Below are 18,971 nucleotides of genomic sequence, written 5' to 3'. Positions count from 1 at the left end.
GATAATCATCTGTCAAACATTTCATTGAAGCTTCGACAATTTAATTCGTTGTGAGACTTTTTGACGTTTGCTGAATCCAGAAATGTTTGATAAAACTTTTATGAAACTTTTATGAATAGAACCATCACGAATAATCTTATTTAACACGATACGTACGCACGCACGACGATAAGCACGGTTAATTACTGTTATTCAGATATCGTTATTATATATGCACGTGAATACTCGAGAGTGCAAAATTCGAATTGAGAAGATATATAACGTATAAGGAAACCGACCTGTATTATTTCCGGCGTGATGGATCTCGCGGGCGAAACCGGCGGTGGTTTATGGCGAAAGGAGGCCGTCGGCGTTCCAAGACTGACGCCGGAAGACGACGATGTATGACTCTTGACAGTCTGCCTTCGGGCTTTGGTATCCTTTTCCTCCTGGACGGCGCCGCCGTGCTCTGGGCTCTACAACAACAATTACGAGATTCTCTCTTCCACTTTGAAATCTTCGAGTTGCGCGCGAGCCAACTTAAATTAAAGCGAACGTTGCTTATTCTGTCGAAATGTATTCCGTGGCATTTTAATACTTTAACGTAAGCTTATATATTGATATGATATATAAAATTTTCACTTGTCACGCAGTGTTGTTAATTCTGCTTTCACCAAGCTCGAGCAATAAAATAATAATAAAATAACAAAAGGTGCATGCATGAACTTTAATGCTATTGCAACGTTTTCAACATTTTAATTGCAAAATAGAACACGCACAACAGAAAAAGCTCGATGACTTTAAAAAGAGAGGAAATTGAAGTACCACCACCACCATCACCACAGAGCAAGAGGGAAATATGTATGGTGCAGATAATCTCGCGGAGTTGTTTGAAAGAGATCCATACTTATTTTAGCAACGAGATAAACTGAGCACTGTCGAGATAAACCGGTCGGAATGAATTAGTACAACGAAAATATTTGCCGAGCGTCTTGAATTGTTGCCAAAGTAACTGCAATTGAGCGAGTTTAATTCCGTAAAACAGACTGCGTGCGATGTCCTTTTTTTCCTTTTCATGTTTAAAGAAGAATATCGATTACTTTGAGAAAGTTACAATTTTCTCCTGAGTACAACACATAAGTCGATATATAAAACGATAAGTAGCTATACGTAGAATTACGCTGTTAGAACGCGATGGCAATTCTCGTAATAAATAATATGAACATCTGTGCGAAAACGTTGGCTATAAAAATGATTTATATATCCCATGTGCAGAACTCTGTTTCATGTTTTCTTGCTTTTTTTTAACGCGTGCATTTTTCGAAATAATCGACTGAAATATGCGGGTGAGGCGTATTCCACTGGCTGGATGTAACAGGAGCGAAAAAGCGTCTAGTTTCGACAAATTCGATGCAAATCAAATTAAACACGATGTAATAAATTTTTATCAGAAACGCAAAAATATTACTTCACGTTTACTGGTAAAAAGCGATATTTTTTTTCACTCGAATTTGTAGCTTTTTTGCAATAATGCAAACAATTCGTACAACTTATATTTGCTGATTATCTCATTGTTGTTCGAGATGAAAGTACGCTATGGAAGAACGCTTTTATGAACACCAGAGAATAATTAAAGCCGAATATAGCAGCACACGTGGACCAATCGCCGGATTAAACAAAACCGGTCAGCCTTGACTCTCGCCAACACGGAATGTTTATTAAATTTCCATATCTTTCTTCACTGATCGATCGCAGGCAAAATACGACACAGGTTGGCTCGCTTCCGTAGCTTCTGGTATTACTTGGAATATTCAATTCCGCTCTTCCGATACTGAACCTTCCGACGGTGCCGCTCGTAATTTATACCGTGAGTCGAAGTAAACTCGGTTTACGATACGATTTACGATTGCGTATACGTACACACACACGTTTCTCGCGAGCGCGATGCATCAGGTGCATCGCGCAATCTCGCGCGGAGATGCGCTGACGAGAGTTAAAGAGACCGGCGCGCGCGTATTCGTGGATCGCATCGCGCGATCGTCGGATCGGACGAGGAGTATCTCGATCTGTGTGTTTCCGTGATAACGTACGACGAAGGTGACGCTTTTGCGTCCAAAGAATCGGTGCATCGCGACGCCTCGTGACGACTGAGCCGAGTGCGGAGTGACATCGGGTAAACCGCCGTCGACCAGGCGGTTTCGTGCACGAAACTGAGGTTTCCGCGAGCAAGGGCGAGAGAGGTCGGCGAACGGGGAGTGGCGTTCATACAGGGGAGGAGGGGTGGGCTCGTCGATGGTCCATGGTGTTGATGATGGGCGCGCTCGGTTGCAACGAGGCGAACCACTCTTTCCAGTGGACCGCATCAACCTCCCCGACTCTCGCTGGCGATCAGACAAGCGCAACTCTTCTCTCGCTCTCTCGCCTATTCTCCCTTCAGCTCCTCATAAAAAAGGGAGAAATATGCATTCGCGATTGAGAAGCACAAGAGATTATTACTACAATTAGAGATCACTCTTATTCATCGATAAATTTCAAATACACTGAGACAGTCGCGCGATAAGCGGAAATTGGCGAAAGTCAACGTCGTCTAATTATTGTCTTATATGCAATTAATTCAACAACAGTGTTGAATTAATGGCATATAATCAAAATTCTATTTTATAATTCAAAGGAAAATAGCATAGAAATTTAAACGATGTAATGTCATCGATAATGTATATAAATATACACAGCATGATTAATTAATTCAAGTTAATTGATGAGGAACTTGCATCTTTTAATATAGTCGGTGGATCACGGACATTAGCTAAGGTCTTTACAATACCAGCGTCCCATCCCTTGTTCTCCGCGTTTGTCCTGACTTTACATATCATCATCGTCGCGTCTCTCTCTCTCTCTCTCTCTCTCTCTCTCTCTTTTCCTTTCTCTCTTCCTGCCTCCCCTCGCTGTCCCTCATTGTAAAGATTTATTGGGAAGATCTACCTAGGTGCATCATCTGCATACAAGAGCTGTTCGCCAATAATGGTTCTCAATGTTCTCTCTTTCTTCCTTTCTATTTATCTCTCTCGCTCTTTCCTCCTATCTTCTCTCCATCCTATTCTTTCGCGCCTTCACCGCTCCTTCTCTTCTTCTCCTTCTTGCTTTCTCTCTCCGTCCTCCGATTCATTCGCGATCGTGTTTGTATCTCGGCATCGCCATTCTTCCCGCATCGGCGGTTCCGAGAGTATCGAGCGAGCGCACGGCTGATTGAAATTTCGGGAAAAGTCGATGTCGTTTTCAGATACCACCAATCGCGAACCGTGCGTTTCACTAACCGTCGCGACTGCGGCAAACAGGGTTATCACAGGGACACCTACGTTGAAGCGGCACTTGATAACGTACAAACCAGGTAGTAAAGTTGACTTGTCTCTCCCCAACGTTCGTTTCAACAGCTAATTTTGAGGCATCAAAAAATAGTTCGTGCTCTTCGGTGAAGCCAAAAATAACACGACGATGATCGACGATGATCGCGCGGAGGAAGTTATATTAGGCTCCGCCAATATAAATACGCTATTGAACAACATGCATGTCGATGCTCAATGTTAATTTTTAGCCGTCCCTAGAGCTCGGACCGCGCTAGACGCGAAGGTCGTGTCAGAGTCGCGACAGATCGTTGTACATTTTTACCGTCGAGAATACGAGCTCGTTCGAGATACTGCGCTCGCATCGCTCTTCGAATTTATCGTCTGCCGCTGCGAGGGCGAAATCTGCATTTACGTAGACGTTAGCGGGGCGTAGAGGAGGAGCGCGCGTCCACGTCAACAATCCGAGACGTCAATGTTAAATTTACATCGGTGCCAGCGTCATTTCGAACGCGCATATCCGATCTTAGGATACCAATATAAAAAGGTAAGAGAGCTCGAATCGGTGCATCTCGCGCTCGAGGACATAAACATTCGCGATAAACCTCGGATAAAACTCGCGATGGCACAGCAGGATAATAAATGTCGCCGGGCGGTAGGATTGTTTGCGTTACGCTCTGTGAGTGTGTCTACTTGGGTATCACTGCATTTCGCAAGCACAGTCACACAGCGTCGGTCGCGTCGCTCCCGCGTCCAATTTCGCGTAATGTGTCTATTGGCGATGCTTTGGAGGCAGGCGAGCGACGTTAAACGGCGGAACGCCTAGGGCTGCTGCCATTCAACGACATTACGGAGTTCAATTTCGCCCTGCGTGGAACTACGATGACGGCGTTAACGTCCGGTTAGCGAAATCGATCGTCGAGCACGAATTAATTGCAAGATGAAACTTTCGTGCCTTGTAAATCGAGTTAGCTCAGCGGTGCGTGGATTTATAATGGCGACCCTCTTACCGAAGGGTCGAAGTGAAATCTGACTTTCCGTTTGCGCGTAGATTGTTGTTAAATGCGAGCGGAATAATCCTTAGATTACATTGCGAAATGTCAGAAGTAATAATTGCGAACCGGAGACAGTAAGATAGAAAGTAGATTATGAAAGTTTAAATTTATGTATTTGAAATTAATTAATATTAAGCGGATATTTAATTAAAAGGACATTAATAACGTCCCAGTAATTTTCAAGAGATTTGATTGCAAGGTAATCCGACAAGCAAAAGTTGACGTGATATCTTTGTCGTCTATTAATTAAACCCGATTCTCACTATCGGTCAAGTCACGGTCCAGTCACGGTGCGATCACGGTCCAGTCAAAAATCGTTGTCATTAAATTCAATGCTTTTTCGAGTTTGCATTCGCACTACCGAGCGACGGTCGACCGTGACCTGCATTGTTAATGCAAACTCGAAAAAGCGTTGAATTTAATATATGGCAACGATCTTTGACCGGACCGTGATCTGACCTTGACCGGACTATGACTTGACCGATAGTGAGAATCAGGCTTTAATATCATCTTATCTCAATGAGCTTTGATTGAAAATATTAATCCTATTTCTCTTGGCACGCTATCTATATTTTACATTATTTCTTGCAAAGATTGCTTAACGTAAAAAAAGGGCACATCGTGAAAAGTTACAGACTATAAAACAACGTGTACGAGAATTACTGAAGTAAAGCAACGTCGTAAATTTAAGCGGCTGTAAAGGATTTAGCTGCGCGTCATATGAATTTATTCCCCTCAGGAATGTAGATACTTTTTCATGAGCCAGGATAAAGCTTAGGTACTTCCAATAGGAATATAACACAGACTTGCGGACAGAAAGCGCGTTTCAAAAGGAATATTTATTCTCGCTGGCCATGATTAGTTTTCTTACGAAGATAGCGATATTCGCATGAAAAAGAAACTTAATATTCTCCCAGATCGTCAGATTCTCTTTCTCTCTCTCTCTCTCTTACATCTCGCATAATTGTCAAATGTAATGGAGAAGATAGAGGACATCGATGGAAGATGAAAGTCCTCTTTGGACGATATAAGAGAAGCAGCGTTCAAGAAACTTTTGTAACAACATTAAAGCTGGCCGATAAACTCAAGCTCGAGAAGACGGGTAAAGCGGAAACATCAATATTCCTGATCGGGATCAAGATCTTACCAAATTCACCAAGGACTGGACGAGGAGGCTGACAGGATTTCCGGCGGCTTGTATAACTTCCACTGCACGCTCGTGCGTACTGTGCCGCAAGTCGACGCCGTCCACCTCAATTATTCTATCTCCAATCTGAAAGCACGCGCGTACGCGAAAGAACGAATTAACTCCATGCATAGTCGAGATACATCGTGACGATTGTAGATTAAATTTTTACACATTCGTAAAGCTGCTTAAATCCAAATTCACAAGCTGAATACGAAGGAAACGATAAATGTGGCAGTAGCATCAAAATCACGAAATTAAAGTAAATTTTATAAATTTATTTTTAGGAAACGAAATTTATAGACCGAAACGCGTTTAGTGCTGTCCGCACCGTTTAAACTGAAACGCGTGCACATTCGTACAAAATGTGAACTTTTGCCGAGATAAAATCTTTACTGAGGCAAAAACCGCGTAGTTCTTTTCCCAACTTTATTAAAGTTTTTATATTTTTGCAACTTAGGGACTACTTGAATAAAGTAATACAATTTCCGCGGTAGACGGTAAAGAGGATCGTTTCGAGGAAACCGCATTACCTTGAGACCACCAGTTCTACCAGCCGGACTGTTCGGCAGGACATTCTTTATGAATATCCCAGAAATGTTCTGCGTTTTGCTGGGTCCGCCGTTATGCAGATCGACCTGAAACAAGAATCGTCGTTTAACGCCCGCTCGTTTAAGTCCCGTTAACCGGCAAGATCAACAGAGTCGTGATTAGTCGATTCAGCCGCTGACAGTTCACAGTTTAATCACAGTTAGATTTAATCAGCGTCGCTCCACGACTCTGTCTCCAACTCTGTTAACTCCCGGGTTATGTCGCTAGGCACTGATCATTTGAGACGGATTCCAACCCCGTGATTTCCGAACCTCCCCGCTTTGATTCTCCCCCGGTCATTTATTCTCATTAATCTCCCATTGGTTTGTTGCCGCACCGTCGTGCGCTAATCGAATTAAAGCAATTATTTAACACCACAATTCAGCCTGTGTATCGAATAATCGATTGTGTTTCTCTTCCCTGTTCACGAGTAGAGAAACAAACGTATCCCGCCTATTTAATTAGTGGCGAATTCTATTTTGCGCGATCGCTACATTATTTAGGTATCGGTGGATTATAATCCTTCCCAAAATCAATTATCTCCTTGTAACTGGCGGTAGCAAATAATTGTATAGTTTAATTGGATTCGGAGTTATATGTTACCCGAATGCGCAGTATTCCGATAATTTGTGTGAAACATAATTTTGAAGAGCTTTTAAGACAACCGCGGATTGGTTAAAACTAAAGCCGATGATCCTATTACGCCTTCTTGTCAGTTTAACGTCGAGAAACTATCTGGCTGCGCATTAATGCACTTCAACCGATGCACATGCAGCCCATATCACTGACATTAGCGGCTCGCAGTGTGCATGCGATAAAGAATTAATTGATTAAATTCTATTCGTCAAACTAGCATTCCCGATCCGCACCGCTCGATGTCGATCAATAAAAAGCATTTAACCCGCGTCGCGTACGAGGAATTAATTCGCGGGATCGCGGGGTCAAATCTATTAAACTCACTCATGCCTGAAGCCCGTCATAAATGCGTGCACGTGACAGTTTATTACTTGTTAAAATCCAACATTAATTATCGGGCCGAATTATTAAGTTACGGATCATCCGGCGCGAAATAGATCGATTAAGACAAGACGTCCGTTTACTGGTGGCCATCTGGCCCGACCTACTTCGACTTCAACTCTGTCCGAATGTTTCAATAACTCCGTCGTAGCATTCCCGATTTTAAAAGCGAGCTATAAAACACCAAGGGCGATATCGACGGGGGCCAGCTCTCGTCTGCTCGCGGCTATATCCGTTGCGCACTAATAAAAGGAATACGAAAAATTGTGGTCGACCACGCGCGAGAACGTACTAATAATTCACAGAATTATCTATCTTTTGCGATCGAATCTCGGGGATTTATAAAAATAAGTCTCGCGAGCACGTGCGATACTCACGTTGTAAATTAGATCAATACTCATAGAGCAATTATAGATAATGTATCAAGAGAAATACGACATGTCGTAATTAGAAAATATTAACAAAAAGATGATTGAAAACGCTATTTAATGTCTAATTTAAGTTTTCTAAAACTCGATTTATATTTCTTTTTAATTTTTCTAAGTATAATGACAGTATACTATCAGTATACTATCGGTATAATCTGATCAGTATATTGTCTGTTAAACATTAAACGCTATATCATACCTTTCCACCGACAATGCTGAGCCCTAGGCTGGCCTTCGGCTCTCTGTATATCTCGACCAATCTCTCGGGACCCCAATGCTTCGACCAGGTGACGTCGCCATCGTGCTCCCTGTGCGTGACGGTCATGTCCCCCTTGGCCTCCACGAAGACGACAGTCGGAAACTTGCGTGGCGAACTCGAGCTCGACGAGGACGAGCTGGCTGGTCTACTTTGATGCGCGGGCTCCGGACGATCGGCACTCGACGCTTGATCAGCCTCGAGCAGCTCGTCGTCGCTGCATTGGATCGCCTTCGACTCCTGGTAGGTCTGTACCTCGGCCTCACGTCGCGGGCTGCGCAGCGTGTCCACGCGAGAAGAGGACCTCGACCTGTCGGACGATCTCGCGGAGATGTCTTCCGGGATGCACTGAATGCTCTTCGACTCCTGATCCGAGAACGTGGCGTCGCTTCTCGTAAGATCACCCAGATTGTCCAACGAGCATTGGACGCTCTTGTTCTCGCCCTGTGTCTGCGTCTGCACTTCCCGTTTGGGACTCTGGAAGTACCTCTGGCCGATGTGGAAGGGGCTGATCCTGATGGGCGGTTCCTCGCACGGGCTTGTCACACTTTGTTCGGGGCTACACTGCGTGCTCTTCGATTCCTGCACAGTCTGCGTCTGTACATCACGCTTCTCCTTAGGCGAGTACTGCGTCTCCTTGAAGCTCTGCTCGACCTCGTCGAGACTTTCCTCGTAAACTTCGCGGGTCCAACTCTCAGGCACTGTCGTCAGCAGATCCTCCACCGAGGTAGTGAATACCTCGTGAAACAGATGGTCCGATTGGCTCTCGAGCGTTTGACTCTGATACTCGAGCGAATGCTCCTTGCAGATCAGATCCTCCTCGTGCTTAAGGATCGCTTCCTCCAACGGCGAGCGTTTCTCTCTCGAAGGAGTCTGTTCATAATCACGCGCTTCCTTCGCCGGAATCGCACTGTCAGCAACTTCGCGAGGAGTCGCGAAGTCCTTTGGAACGCGGATGGATTCCTTGGATTCGCGTCGAACTTGGAACTCGCTTGAGAAACCAGAAAAACCAAAGGTCACAAAACGGAAGCGAAACCCGCGGTCGCGCGGTCAGTCGACGGCTTCGTGTCGAGCGTTTTAATACGCGGCAAAAAAAAACGCCGGCACAAAGCCGTCGCTGACAGTAAACGAATCTTGGGCGTCTGATAATTGCGTGCAACGACTTTCTTAATTGCAACGATTCGCTTGTTAGCGGCCGGCGCTATAGTCAGCGGTATAAAAAGACTGGCCGATTGCCGAGGTCATTCGCTACTGTCGAATACTCGACACTCGATATAAATAAAAAACGATTTTTATCGCTGGATTTATCGCTCTTCACAATGTGAAAATAAAATTAAAATAATTCTGCCATTTATATTCGTTGTGATCATACGGGCGATATAAAACATTTTTGCGCTATTATTGGTGAAAATATGATTGGATTTAATCAGAAATGAATATACCGATACACACGACAGTTTATGATAAGAAATAAATAATATGATTATCTTTTTTAATTGGCTCGATAAGAGAATATTTGTACAAATGCAAGATTAATATTGACATAATTAACACGAATGGTATAATAGAACACGAAGGATTTTAATATTTTCCCGTTTCTTTATCCCCTTTGACGCGCTTTGTAAAATAAAAATGCAATTAAAAGCATAAAAATTTCACGTCATGATATCTCTCGTCGCAAATGTCTCTCGTAGCATGCAATTGAAATGAGGGGATTGTATAACGGATGATAATATAGATGGGCTTATTGTTTGCGTGTGTTGGAACGATATTCTCGATGCAGTACGTGCGCACATTTTCGATATGTACACACGTGAACAGTATAAATCGCGCGCGGAACGTGACAGACCTACCACTGTGTTTGCTTTTAGCAGAAAATTTCCCGAACGTTATGATATCTCGACTGAAAATATCCCGGAGATTTTTCCCGAGCTTCGGGGGACCGCGCTTCGATTCCTATCGTATCCATTATTATCAACGTGAAATCGTATTTTCAGACTTTGCCGCTGTATTACGTCTGCTTGATACATATATTTAACAAAAAAGAGCGAAGTCTCTGAAATGCTAAGCATGAACTCGAGCGAACTCTGATATTTCTCACGTTACGGAAACTTGTGTGGAATCTCGTTTAAAATTTCCTAACGCATTTCGTTACGTTGCGTCCTTCCATATCAATTTTTTGACACAGCGAAGAATATCTAATTTATGCAAAACTATATATATCTCGAATTTTACGAAGAGCGATTGGAGAATCTTTACGTAATTGATCGTGTATCGATAATTCTCTAATTTGAATAAACGTCATCTATGGAATTCATAATTAAACGTGAGAGGAGAGGAATCCTGCTCGTCGCGTTTTCACACATTTATTATTTGTGACGCGCGAAACGCGCTAAGATTAATTACGTCAAACATTTCTCGCGCGTTTTATCGCGGGAAATATTCAGATCGGGATTCGCACCGGTTGTTTAATTGCTTGTAGATTCAATTGTCAAGCGCGAGGAACGGCGCTTACGCGACGTTCTCCAACTTCCGTTATTCAAACGCCGTTGTCGCTCGCTTCCGGTCTTGTCTGTCCGACGGGTCGCAAACACTTCTCGAGGATCGTGGCTCTCAAGGGTATGTGTCGTGAGCACAGAAAGGGGTGAAAGTGTGTACGAGTGGACACTTGGGGATCTCGTTGGAGAACGCGACGCGAGAAGAATTCCACCGTACCTCGAGAGACGTTTCGCTTCCTTACGTCGCGCGAGTCGAGGTGTTCACTGTCGTGTATCACCGACGACCGGCACTCCGTGCGTCACTGCAAACTGGCTTCCTCTGATCTAATAAATAACACTCTCGTCACGGAGCGCATGCACACGTACACGATGGGCCGCGAAGCGACATACACACGTAAACACGCATATAATATGTGCACGCACACAAATGTAATACGGTCGCGCAAACGCGACGATAACGTGCCGAGCGTGGACGCAAGCCGAACGCCGACTGCCGCGAGGCGCGGGCGACTACTCGCGAGAGTAGAATACTCTCGCGGAGTATTCGGTGCGTGCGCGCGCTCTGCGCCGGTGAGGGAGTGATTCTGCGTACGTGCGTACATGAGCTGGTGCGTGCATTGTAGCTACCGCTCATTGAGCACGTGTGCACGTGTGCACGGGGTTGACTTGTGTGCGTAACCCGTATGCAAAGTGTTCTGGGGATGTTACGTAACGACAATAAGACGATCTTTTTTATCGATTTTTTTGAAGAGAAGAGAATTCTCTAAATTCATTGGAATCATTGGAAACTGAATCGTCCAACCAAAAACGAAACTATGTTTTACTCAGAAAGAATGTTAAAAAACGGATTGGAAACTTTCAAGCTCTTCTGCAAGTAGAAAAAAATAAGTCTATGTCGAAAGTCGATGAGCTAAAAAGTCTGTGTCTTAATGCAATTTTAAATCGCGTCTAAAAAGGTTCTGAAGATTTTCCTTTAATTTTGATAATTTTAGATCATCTTTATCTCATTTTCTCAAATTGGGGCATTTTGATAACTAATTATTAACCCCCAAAATTTAACTAAATCAATATTATGTTTAACTGAAAGATTATAAGCTTATTATGCACACATGCAGCTTAATTCATTAAAACTCTTTAATCTTTAATGATAAATAATAATTCATCAATTATATTTAGATTTCAACTTCGATAAGAAAAAGTTTTTTTTAAATTTTATTTTAATGAAATAATCTCGTCTTACAAGTACTGTCATACATTTTCTGGGACACCTTGTGCATAGCTCTTTATATGTATAGAAGTTATGTACATGGAAGAAAAAAAAAGAGACAGAACACAATATATTTTTTGCAAGAGATATTAAGACGTTTTGAAATTATTGATGTCTACTTGTCGAAAATCTTACAATTATTGTTAATAGATAAAAAATTATATGTATATGTATATATTTTGTATGATATATATATATATATATATATATATATAATATATATATATATATATATATATATATATATATATATATATATATATGTAGGTCCAGAGGTATGTTCCGGGACTGTTTACGTTTTTTGAAATGTACAGTCCTGGAATATAACGCATATATATGTAATCAGATTCAAAAAATTGTCCCGAAAAATGCCGTAGGACATCAATTTTTTCCAGGACAGTCCTGGAAACTGCCAAATGTCCCGGAATATACCGATATCAAAAATAAAAGTCCCGGAACATACTTCCAGACCTACATATATATATATATATATATATATATATATATATATTTTTATATAACATATGACGCACATTTTTTGTAATCTTTCAAAATATAATAAAATCTACAAAATATGGTCACTCATGACATTTTCTATTTAAATAGGCGATGTCCATTTAAAGTATGTAAACAACTCCACACGCACCACATACACATACCAAAAAGAAGTCTCTTAGAAAATAACATTTATTCAGAAAGCTTCAAGATTTTCTAAAAATATCTTTCGGACGTGTGCATTAACAGACACACGTAACAGACGTTACATATGTCTGTTAATTGTGTGAAAGAGGAATGAATGTGTACAGCAGCAAAACGTGAAAATATGTATGTACACCTGCGCGTATATGGAAAAACTTACAAGGTGGTACATAAACATATACATATATATAATGCATATATTCGCGAGAAATGAGAGTGTATGGATGTGTGTTGAATGCGTACGACTACGCGGTCGTTCGCTCTATACACTGACTGACAATGAGATAGCTGAAAGTTCGTATTGCGGAGGCTGAGCGAAATCGAAATCGGCGTGTGCGCGTATGTCGGAAACACGTAACGGATTTGCTGACTTACGAAGGCGAGCGTGGGAGATTTACGTGTATACACGCGCCGAAATGTAGGCAGTAAGGTACGTGCTTGGATATGCACGTGCGCGCTTCGTTATGCATCGCGTTTATGTGCGTGTGTGGTTTAAGCATATGTGTATGTGTGTGTGTGTGTGTGTGTGTGTGTGTGTGTTGTAGGCGTATGTAATCGGGGGAGTATTCCGAACAGCTCGTATCTGCCGAGTCAATTTTCGATAAACGACGAGCTTCATTGTCGAACGGTGCGGAATTTCTCGGGATTGGTAACGGTAACTTTTCGCGGAACGACGAAAATATTTTTAGTCAGCTAAATTGAAGAACCTTAATTTCAATTAGTACCTTTAGCACTCGCAATTTTCCTCAATTTTAATTATTGTCGATAACTGATTTCGCTTTAACGTGTCAGCAAAAATTATTTGACTCTGTAATGTAAAATCGACGTAAGCGTTATTTACGCGAATGATGGCGGCTCTCGCTGCCTATTTAATGATACATTTTCAATCTTCATACAGAATCATTACGTAAGCATAATTATTTTATCAAAAGCTTCTTGTTCAAGGGCTGACTAATTATTCGATGGAAACTGGTTATTATGTAACGAATGAAAGTAATACAACACAGCACAGCGCTGCTCAAATGGCAGTAGTAGCAACGTTATAAAGATTAAGATTGTCTCTTCGCCAAATTAGAGTGATAACTTGCGACCTTTGCAGAAACTCCACGTGCATAGGTACATAATACATACGCAGACGCAGTATTCAACATGTATATGCATGTATGAGTGCATATTTAATAGAAGCACCACGAGGAAACTTAAGAATAAACATATTCTCTTGCGGGTTATCCCATTCCGTGTGCATCGCGTATATGCATGCGAGTTGTTTGTATATGTTCTCCTTTCCTCTAATGTCTTTCCTACCTCCATCAGACGTTGCTCTGCTTCGCAGGGTCGGATTTATCGCAGTCTGACGTTAAGAAAATGCATAACGAAGTTCGAATTACTTCGGACTCGGATACACGACGCTGCTTCAATTACGTATTACGAATGTTGTCACGTGCAGGCGAAATGATACGATCGATGACGTTAGAACAACGTTCTGAATATTGAGACGTGGAGCAACGGTTAGTGCCGTGAATGCGATCAAAGCGTCTTAGTAGAGAACAACTTAATTGCCTAGCGAGAGAGAATGATGTCATACAATTAGCGCAAATTGTTCGTCAATTCTCGAGAAATAACACGATTACGTATTTCGCGTGTATTTCATATTCATACATCCATGCTGGAGTTGCCTCAATATTTCACGACGTCACGCAACGTACTGTTCTGTCAAAAGTGGAGCTGTTTTAAGGTCAAAGTTCTTAGGTAATTGTCGCGTATTTTTTCGCAGTTGAAACTTTGAACTGTCGATATATTACGCATCTTGGTAATTAATCTCGAAATTAAAACTTTATTACGATTCACGTGAAATTAATTGAAAAAAGATACGCTTCGTTTATTCGCGAAATGTTGTTGAAAGCCAACGGACAATTTGAAAACCGGTTTTATAACGAACACGATTCCGCTCATTCATATAAGTGAGGTCCCTCTCATTCATTTTTGTGTATCTTGCAATACCCGTTCGCGCTTGTTACACGCTTCGACTCGGCTCTCCGTATTTTTCTTACGCGTCGCATTTATCCGTCCTCCTCCTCACGTCCTTTTTTTAACCGCTGAAGTTCCCGTCTTTCCCCCCTCCGCCCACCACATCCATTTTGACTTCCTTACGCCTTATCTTTCTACAGCCACCGGCAATTCCGCGCGTCTCTCTCGTCTCTATCTGTCGCGCAACGCGCTCCGTCTTTGCTCCTTTACAATTTCCACCACGTCCCCCCCGTCGCTCTTTTGTAACGACACTTTTATCTCTTCTTATCCTCATCGATGCCACATCGCGCGCGCGCGCGTGTTTGTCCCCGCCGGGTTGAGCTCCGTCGTCTTTTTCTACTTCGCAGTCCGCATTATCTGTCCGGATGCATCGCGTTCACCCGTCCTCCGTGCCTCGGAACCGAGGTCGCCCGTCTCTCCGTTCCGCTGCATGCACCTCTTTTCGCTACTCTCGTAGCTTGTTACATCACAGCCTCCGTCTCTGTCCCTCTTTTCCGAGAGCGTCCCAACGTCAGTCAGTCTCTCCAACTGTGTCTCTTTGGCTTTCCCATATCTACGCTGCAGCATAAGTATCTTCGCGCTCGACATTGGCTGACTCCGGCTATCCCTCTTCACTTCGCCGATTGTGCCATGCCGGTCTCTTTTGCGCCCTTTTCTACTGCTCGGCCTGATATTTTGTTCGAGCTGCGCCTTTCTCGCCGCCCCTCGACATCGCTGTCACTCTGGGTTAAGCTTTCAGAATTTTTCCCCCCGTCTACTTTGCGTCCCGGAATCGAGTGTACGTTCTCATTCGGTGTCCGATTTCGTCTATCATGCAGGGCCGATTCTGTTCGTCTCTTTCTACTTTGCTGTTTCTGGCTTATCATGAAGTATTCAAAGGTGCTGATGCTTATCTTTCGAACATGGTAGTAGATATTACTACACTATTGACTCTCTTTCGGACATGTATTATATAAATGCAATTTAAATTACGTAAACTTCTAATTTCAAGATTGATTACGCGCATACATAGTGCAGCTGTGTGATGATGATAAAAAAAATCTGCTGCGTATAAAACGAATAAATCTGCTTGATTGCGTAGCAAAAACAAATACAGCAAAAACAACCGAACTATTTCAGGCGTATAGGAAGAAAAAAATAAATACCGCATCGAACTTTGGACCGTAACTTCGCGTGTGCCGCGTGAGATCCCAATGTGAATACGAGCGCTTTATAAAAAAAAATAGCACTCCACGGTAAGTGCTTTCTTGCGTGGGTGTAACTCCCACAATCCTGCGAGAAGTTTGTAGAATCGTAAATGTAAATGGCAGCGAAAAAGTTTTCTGGAAAAAAGCGGGATGAAGAATTAAAGGAAGTCGCTTCCGATTGCGCTTTGCTTTTTGACTAATTAAAAAGGAGCGCTTGTTTTTCCCGTTCTCTAAACATAACAAGATAGAAAGCGGATGAATAAATTAATTGGCAAATAGAAATTCTCATGTGAGATGTAGATTTACTTAATATATTCTTCTTGGTTCAATATTAATTCAATTAATGTCAATAAATTATAAATCAGAAGTGGTTCGAGTCTTCTTTTTCTGATGTCTTCTCTGTTGCATATTTTGGACGGTTTTGTCATAAATATATGAGATTTATGTTTGGATAATCGAGCTTCTACATTATTTCTGTCACGTTACGAGATGTATAATAAATAGCAATTTTTTATTTACGCAACATAAACTTGGCGCGTAATTTCGGACCTTCTTCCGCACACGTACGAGCAACATTTAACATCGTGTACGCGACGTAATGTAATCACGATGAATTTTTCAGCGTGGCTCGACTACTTGGAATTTTTTCGGGGCGCAAAGTATTCCGACGTATTAACGGTGACCTAGTTTTCCAGTAAATTGTACGAGCACTTCGGGGTTTCTATGGCCGTGCGTGTAATCCAACCCTAATCGGGAGCGACAAACTACGGGAGTAAATAATATTGTTTGCAAATCGACATTCGAAGCCCCGGGTAACGACGTCGCTCGAACTTATAATTCGATCGACAGACCGCATTTACGATGCTGCAAACAAACCTGTTTGCCATTGCCTCTTTTCACGCGTCGTGTGGCGGGATCGATCGATCATTCGCCCACGCGAGCGATAACCGAAATCTTCCCTCCCGGTGTAATCGAATATTTTATAAGATAAATAATTTTGTTTTTGTGCAATATGCAAAATATTCTCCTCGACGACAAAGGATTATATATATATATTATTGGCAATACACGATAAGATCAACTAATTTTCTATGCTATTGCACAATCGTTCGTTCATCATTTTTTTCTTTATTTACATCTAAGACAATCTTCTTTATAATTAGTAAATTAAACAACTTTTACACAAAGAAACAATTGAACTTTCCTTGCTATTTGAGAGAAATATCAGAGTTTCCCGTGACCTTTTCTGACGTGTCTGATAGATTTATGAAAGCAGCAAAGGAGAATGTCTTACCTTAAAATGCCATCATCTTCCTTCGTGCTCTCCGTTGTAATATTTCTCGTAACGTCTCCGACACTTCCTCTTTTCTCTGTCGGACCTTCGTGCAGGATCGTCAGTTCCGGTTTGTCTGGCTGCGCGAGGCTGCCGATTTTGAAAGGAAATTGTTCCTGTTTCTGAACCTTAGCTAATCTCTTCGAGCCTTCGCTTCCGGTTCTGCTGAGCCGCCTTTCCTTGACGTCTCTACCGTCCTCGCCCGTCTCCTCGACTCCTTCGCCGTTATCAGAGACCTTCGAGAGATCCCAAAGGATCTCCGGCTTCAGATTTCTCACGGAGACTTTGCGATCCTCGTCGGAGCTGGGCCTGCCTTCCGCTAAAGTACTCTCCGACGTCGATTTCGCCAAGGCGGGCAGCTGCAACGTTGAGACGTCGACGACTTCCGGCGACGGCGCCCGCGTCAGTTTCGTTTTAACCGTCTTTGGAACGAGATATACTTCTGGCGGCGAGTGGATCTCGATTCTGGCCGCCTCCTCAAAGCGAAGCGCCGACGACGCCTCTTCCGCCGAGATGATTCTGGCGGTCACCAGGTGGACCTCCGGCAGCAGATCGGTTACCTGATACGCGATATAATTACACGTGAAAATTAAACCGGCTTAAAACAAAATATGGAATTCTTTAGGATACGCGACGATCCACTCACCTGATCGCTCGTATCGTCGAAGAAGATCTCCTGTACGTCCTCTTGAATCCTGACACCCTTTTTTTCCTCCAACAACGATTCCCTCGAGGATTCTCTGGAGAAGGAATCTCTCCTTTTCCTCAACGAGCTCGGTCGTTTTGCGGGTTCTTGAACCGTCGATTCGGGTTGCCGAACTTCTGAAACGGCCGCCGCGGTTCTTTCCAAAGTTGGCCGTTGCTTCTTGCTCTCCGAGAGTCTCTTGGCGTCCTTTGCGAGCTTTGAGTCTCCCAGAGAATCCTTCGTTTTCTCCATTACCTCGGATACACTTTTCAGGCTCTCTCTCCTCTTTGTGGACGCGACGGACGTTTCGATTGTCGTTGAGAGGCCTGTGGTCTCCCCTTCTTTGCTAATAGCCGATGGACGTTTGACTCGTTGCTCCAGTTGCTCGTCCACGACTTCGGGAACGGAGGGCTCCGCGGCTTCGAGGCCGACATTTACATCAGAATAAGACGGAATGCTGTGCCTCGTCAGGAATTCCGTCACCCTCTCGATGCATTCCTGCTCCTTCAAGCTCTTCCTCTCCTCCCTCGATCGTCGGTAGGTCTCTTCGTCTTTCCTCGCAAACTCCTCGCCTTCGAGTTTCCGCCTCGACAAATCTTCCTCCACCTTCTGTTCGGCCTTGACGGATTTCTTGCTCGATTTCCTCGATCGCTTCTTACCGTCTGCCTTCTCCGTGAAGACCTTCTTCTTGGCGCCCTTCTCCGACGATGTGTCCGACTTCTCCAGCGTCTCCCTCGACGTGGACGTTCGTCCTTCGGATTCCGCGCTGCTGTGACGCTTTAAACTCTTCCTGCGTTCCTGATCCGCCTCTCGCACCGATCTCGTTGTCGCGGTAACCCTGGACGCTTCCTCCGCGCTGAAAGACGGCTCTTCTTGAACAGGAGGCACGCGATCCAACTCCAGGGACGATTGCTTCTTTAATTTCACCTTCGGTGCTACCTTTTCCACCTTCGTCGGCACGTCTTTGGCGTGTCTGGGTATCCTCGTCGTCTCTACGATTATCGTGCCGCCGTACGACACGATGCTCGTCTCTTCGCGCATCGTTTTGGACGTGGTGGGATAGAATTCGTGAATGATCTCGACGTCGTTGTCGACATCAACGTATCTGGTAGGCGATCGTTTGTCGCGATGATAGAGTTTGGCGGGCCGTCGTGCCGGACTGCAGATCGGCGTCAGCGGAGAAGCGTCCTTCCAGTGATCCTCCTCCTCCTCCTCCTCCTTGTCCTCGTCGATTTCCGGTTTATTCGTCGAGGTTTCGGTCAGTCCTGCGTACGGCGAAACATATTCGTGAACGCGATCGCCCTAGATCTTTGATAAACGCTTGACACGATTTTTATCGAGGCGTTTGAAATTCGAAGATACGCGAAGATTGAATGAATTCCAATTAATCGCTTTTGACACAGTAAATTTTCCGATTTCTA

At 43.5% G+C, this 18,971-nt stretch overlaps 2 protein-coding genes across 5 annotated transcripts in view; one reads left to right on the top strand and one right to left on the bottom strand.

The window, feature by feature from the left end:
- The window catches only part of Nompa (no mechanoreceptor potential A), a 243,128-nt gene that overhangs the window by 142,247 nt on the left and 81,910 nt on the right, over positions 1-18,971 (top strand). The gene's annotated exons all lie outside the window — the stretch shown is intronic.
- The window catches only part of LOC143908034 (multiple PDZ domain protein), a 91,973-nt gene that overhangs the window by 8,951 nt on the left and 64,051 nt on the right, over positions 1-18,971 (bottom strand). For all 4 annotated transcript variants that reach the window (XM_077425268.1, XM_077425270.1, XM_077425269.1 and 1 more), the window contains 6 exons: positions 17,512-18,815; positions 16,827-17,425; positions 7,797-8,844; positions 6,095-6,199; positions 5,523-5,648; positions 279-455 (listed from right to left, as the gene is read on the bottom strand). In XM_077425268.1, the coding sequence (XP_077281394.1) occupies positions 279-455; positions 5,523-5,648; positions 6,095-6,199; positions 7,797-8,844; positions 16,827-17,425; positions 17,512-18,815 (3,359 nt within the window). The remainder of the gene's footprint in view (positions 1-278; positions 456-5,522; positions 5,649-6,094; positions 6,200-7,796; positions 8,845-16,826; positions 17,426-17,511; positions 18,816-18,971) is intronic.

The sequence above is a fragment of the Temnothorax americanus genome, unplaced genomic scaffold, assembly GCF_048541705.1.
Source record: "Temnothorax americanus isolate GAGA-0224 unplaced genomic scaffold, ASM4854170v1 Scaffold9, whole genome shotgun sequence".
NCBI classification, from domain to species: Eukaryota; Metazoa; Arthropoda; class Insecta; order Hymenoptera; family Formicidae; genus Temnothorax; species Temnothorax americanus.
This window is presented reverse-complemented; position numbering and strand designations above follow the sequence as displayed.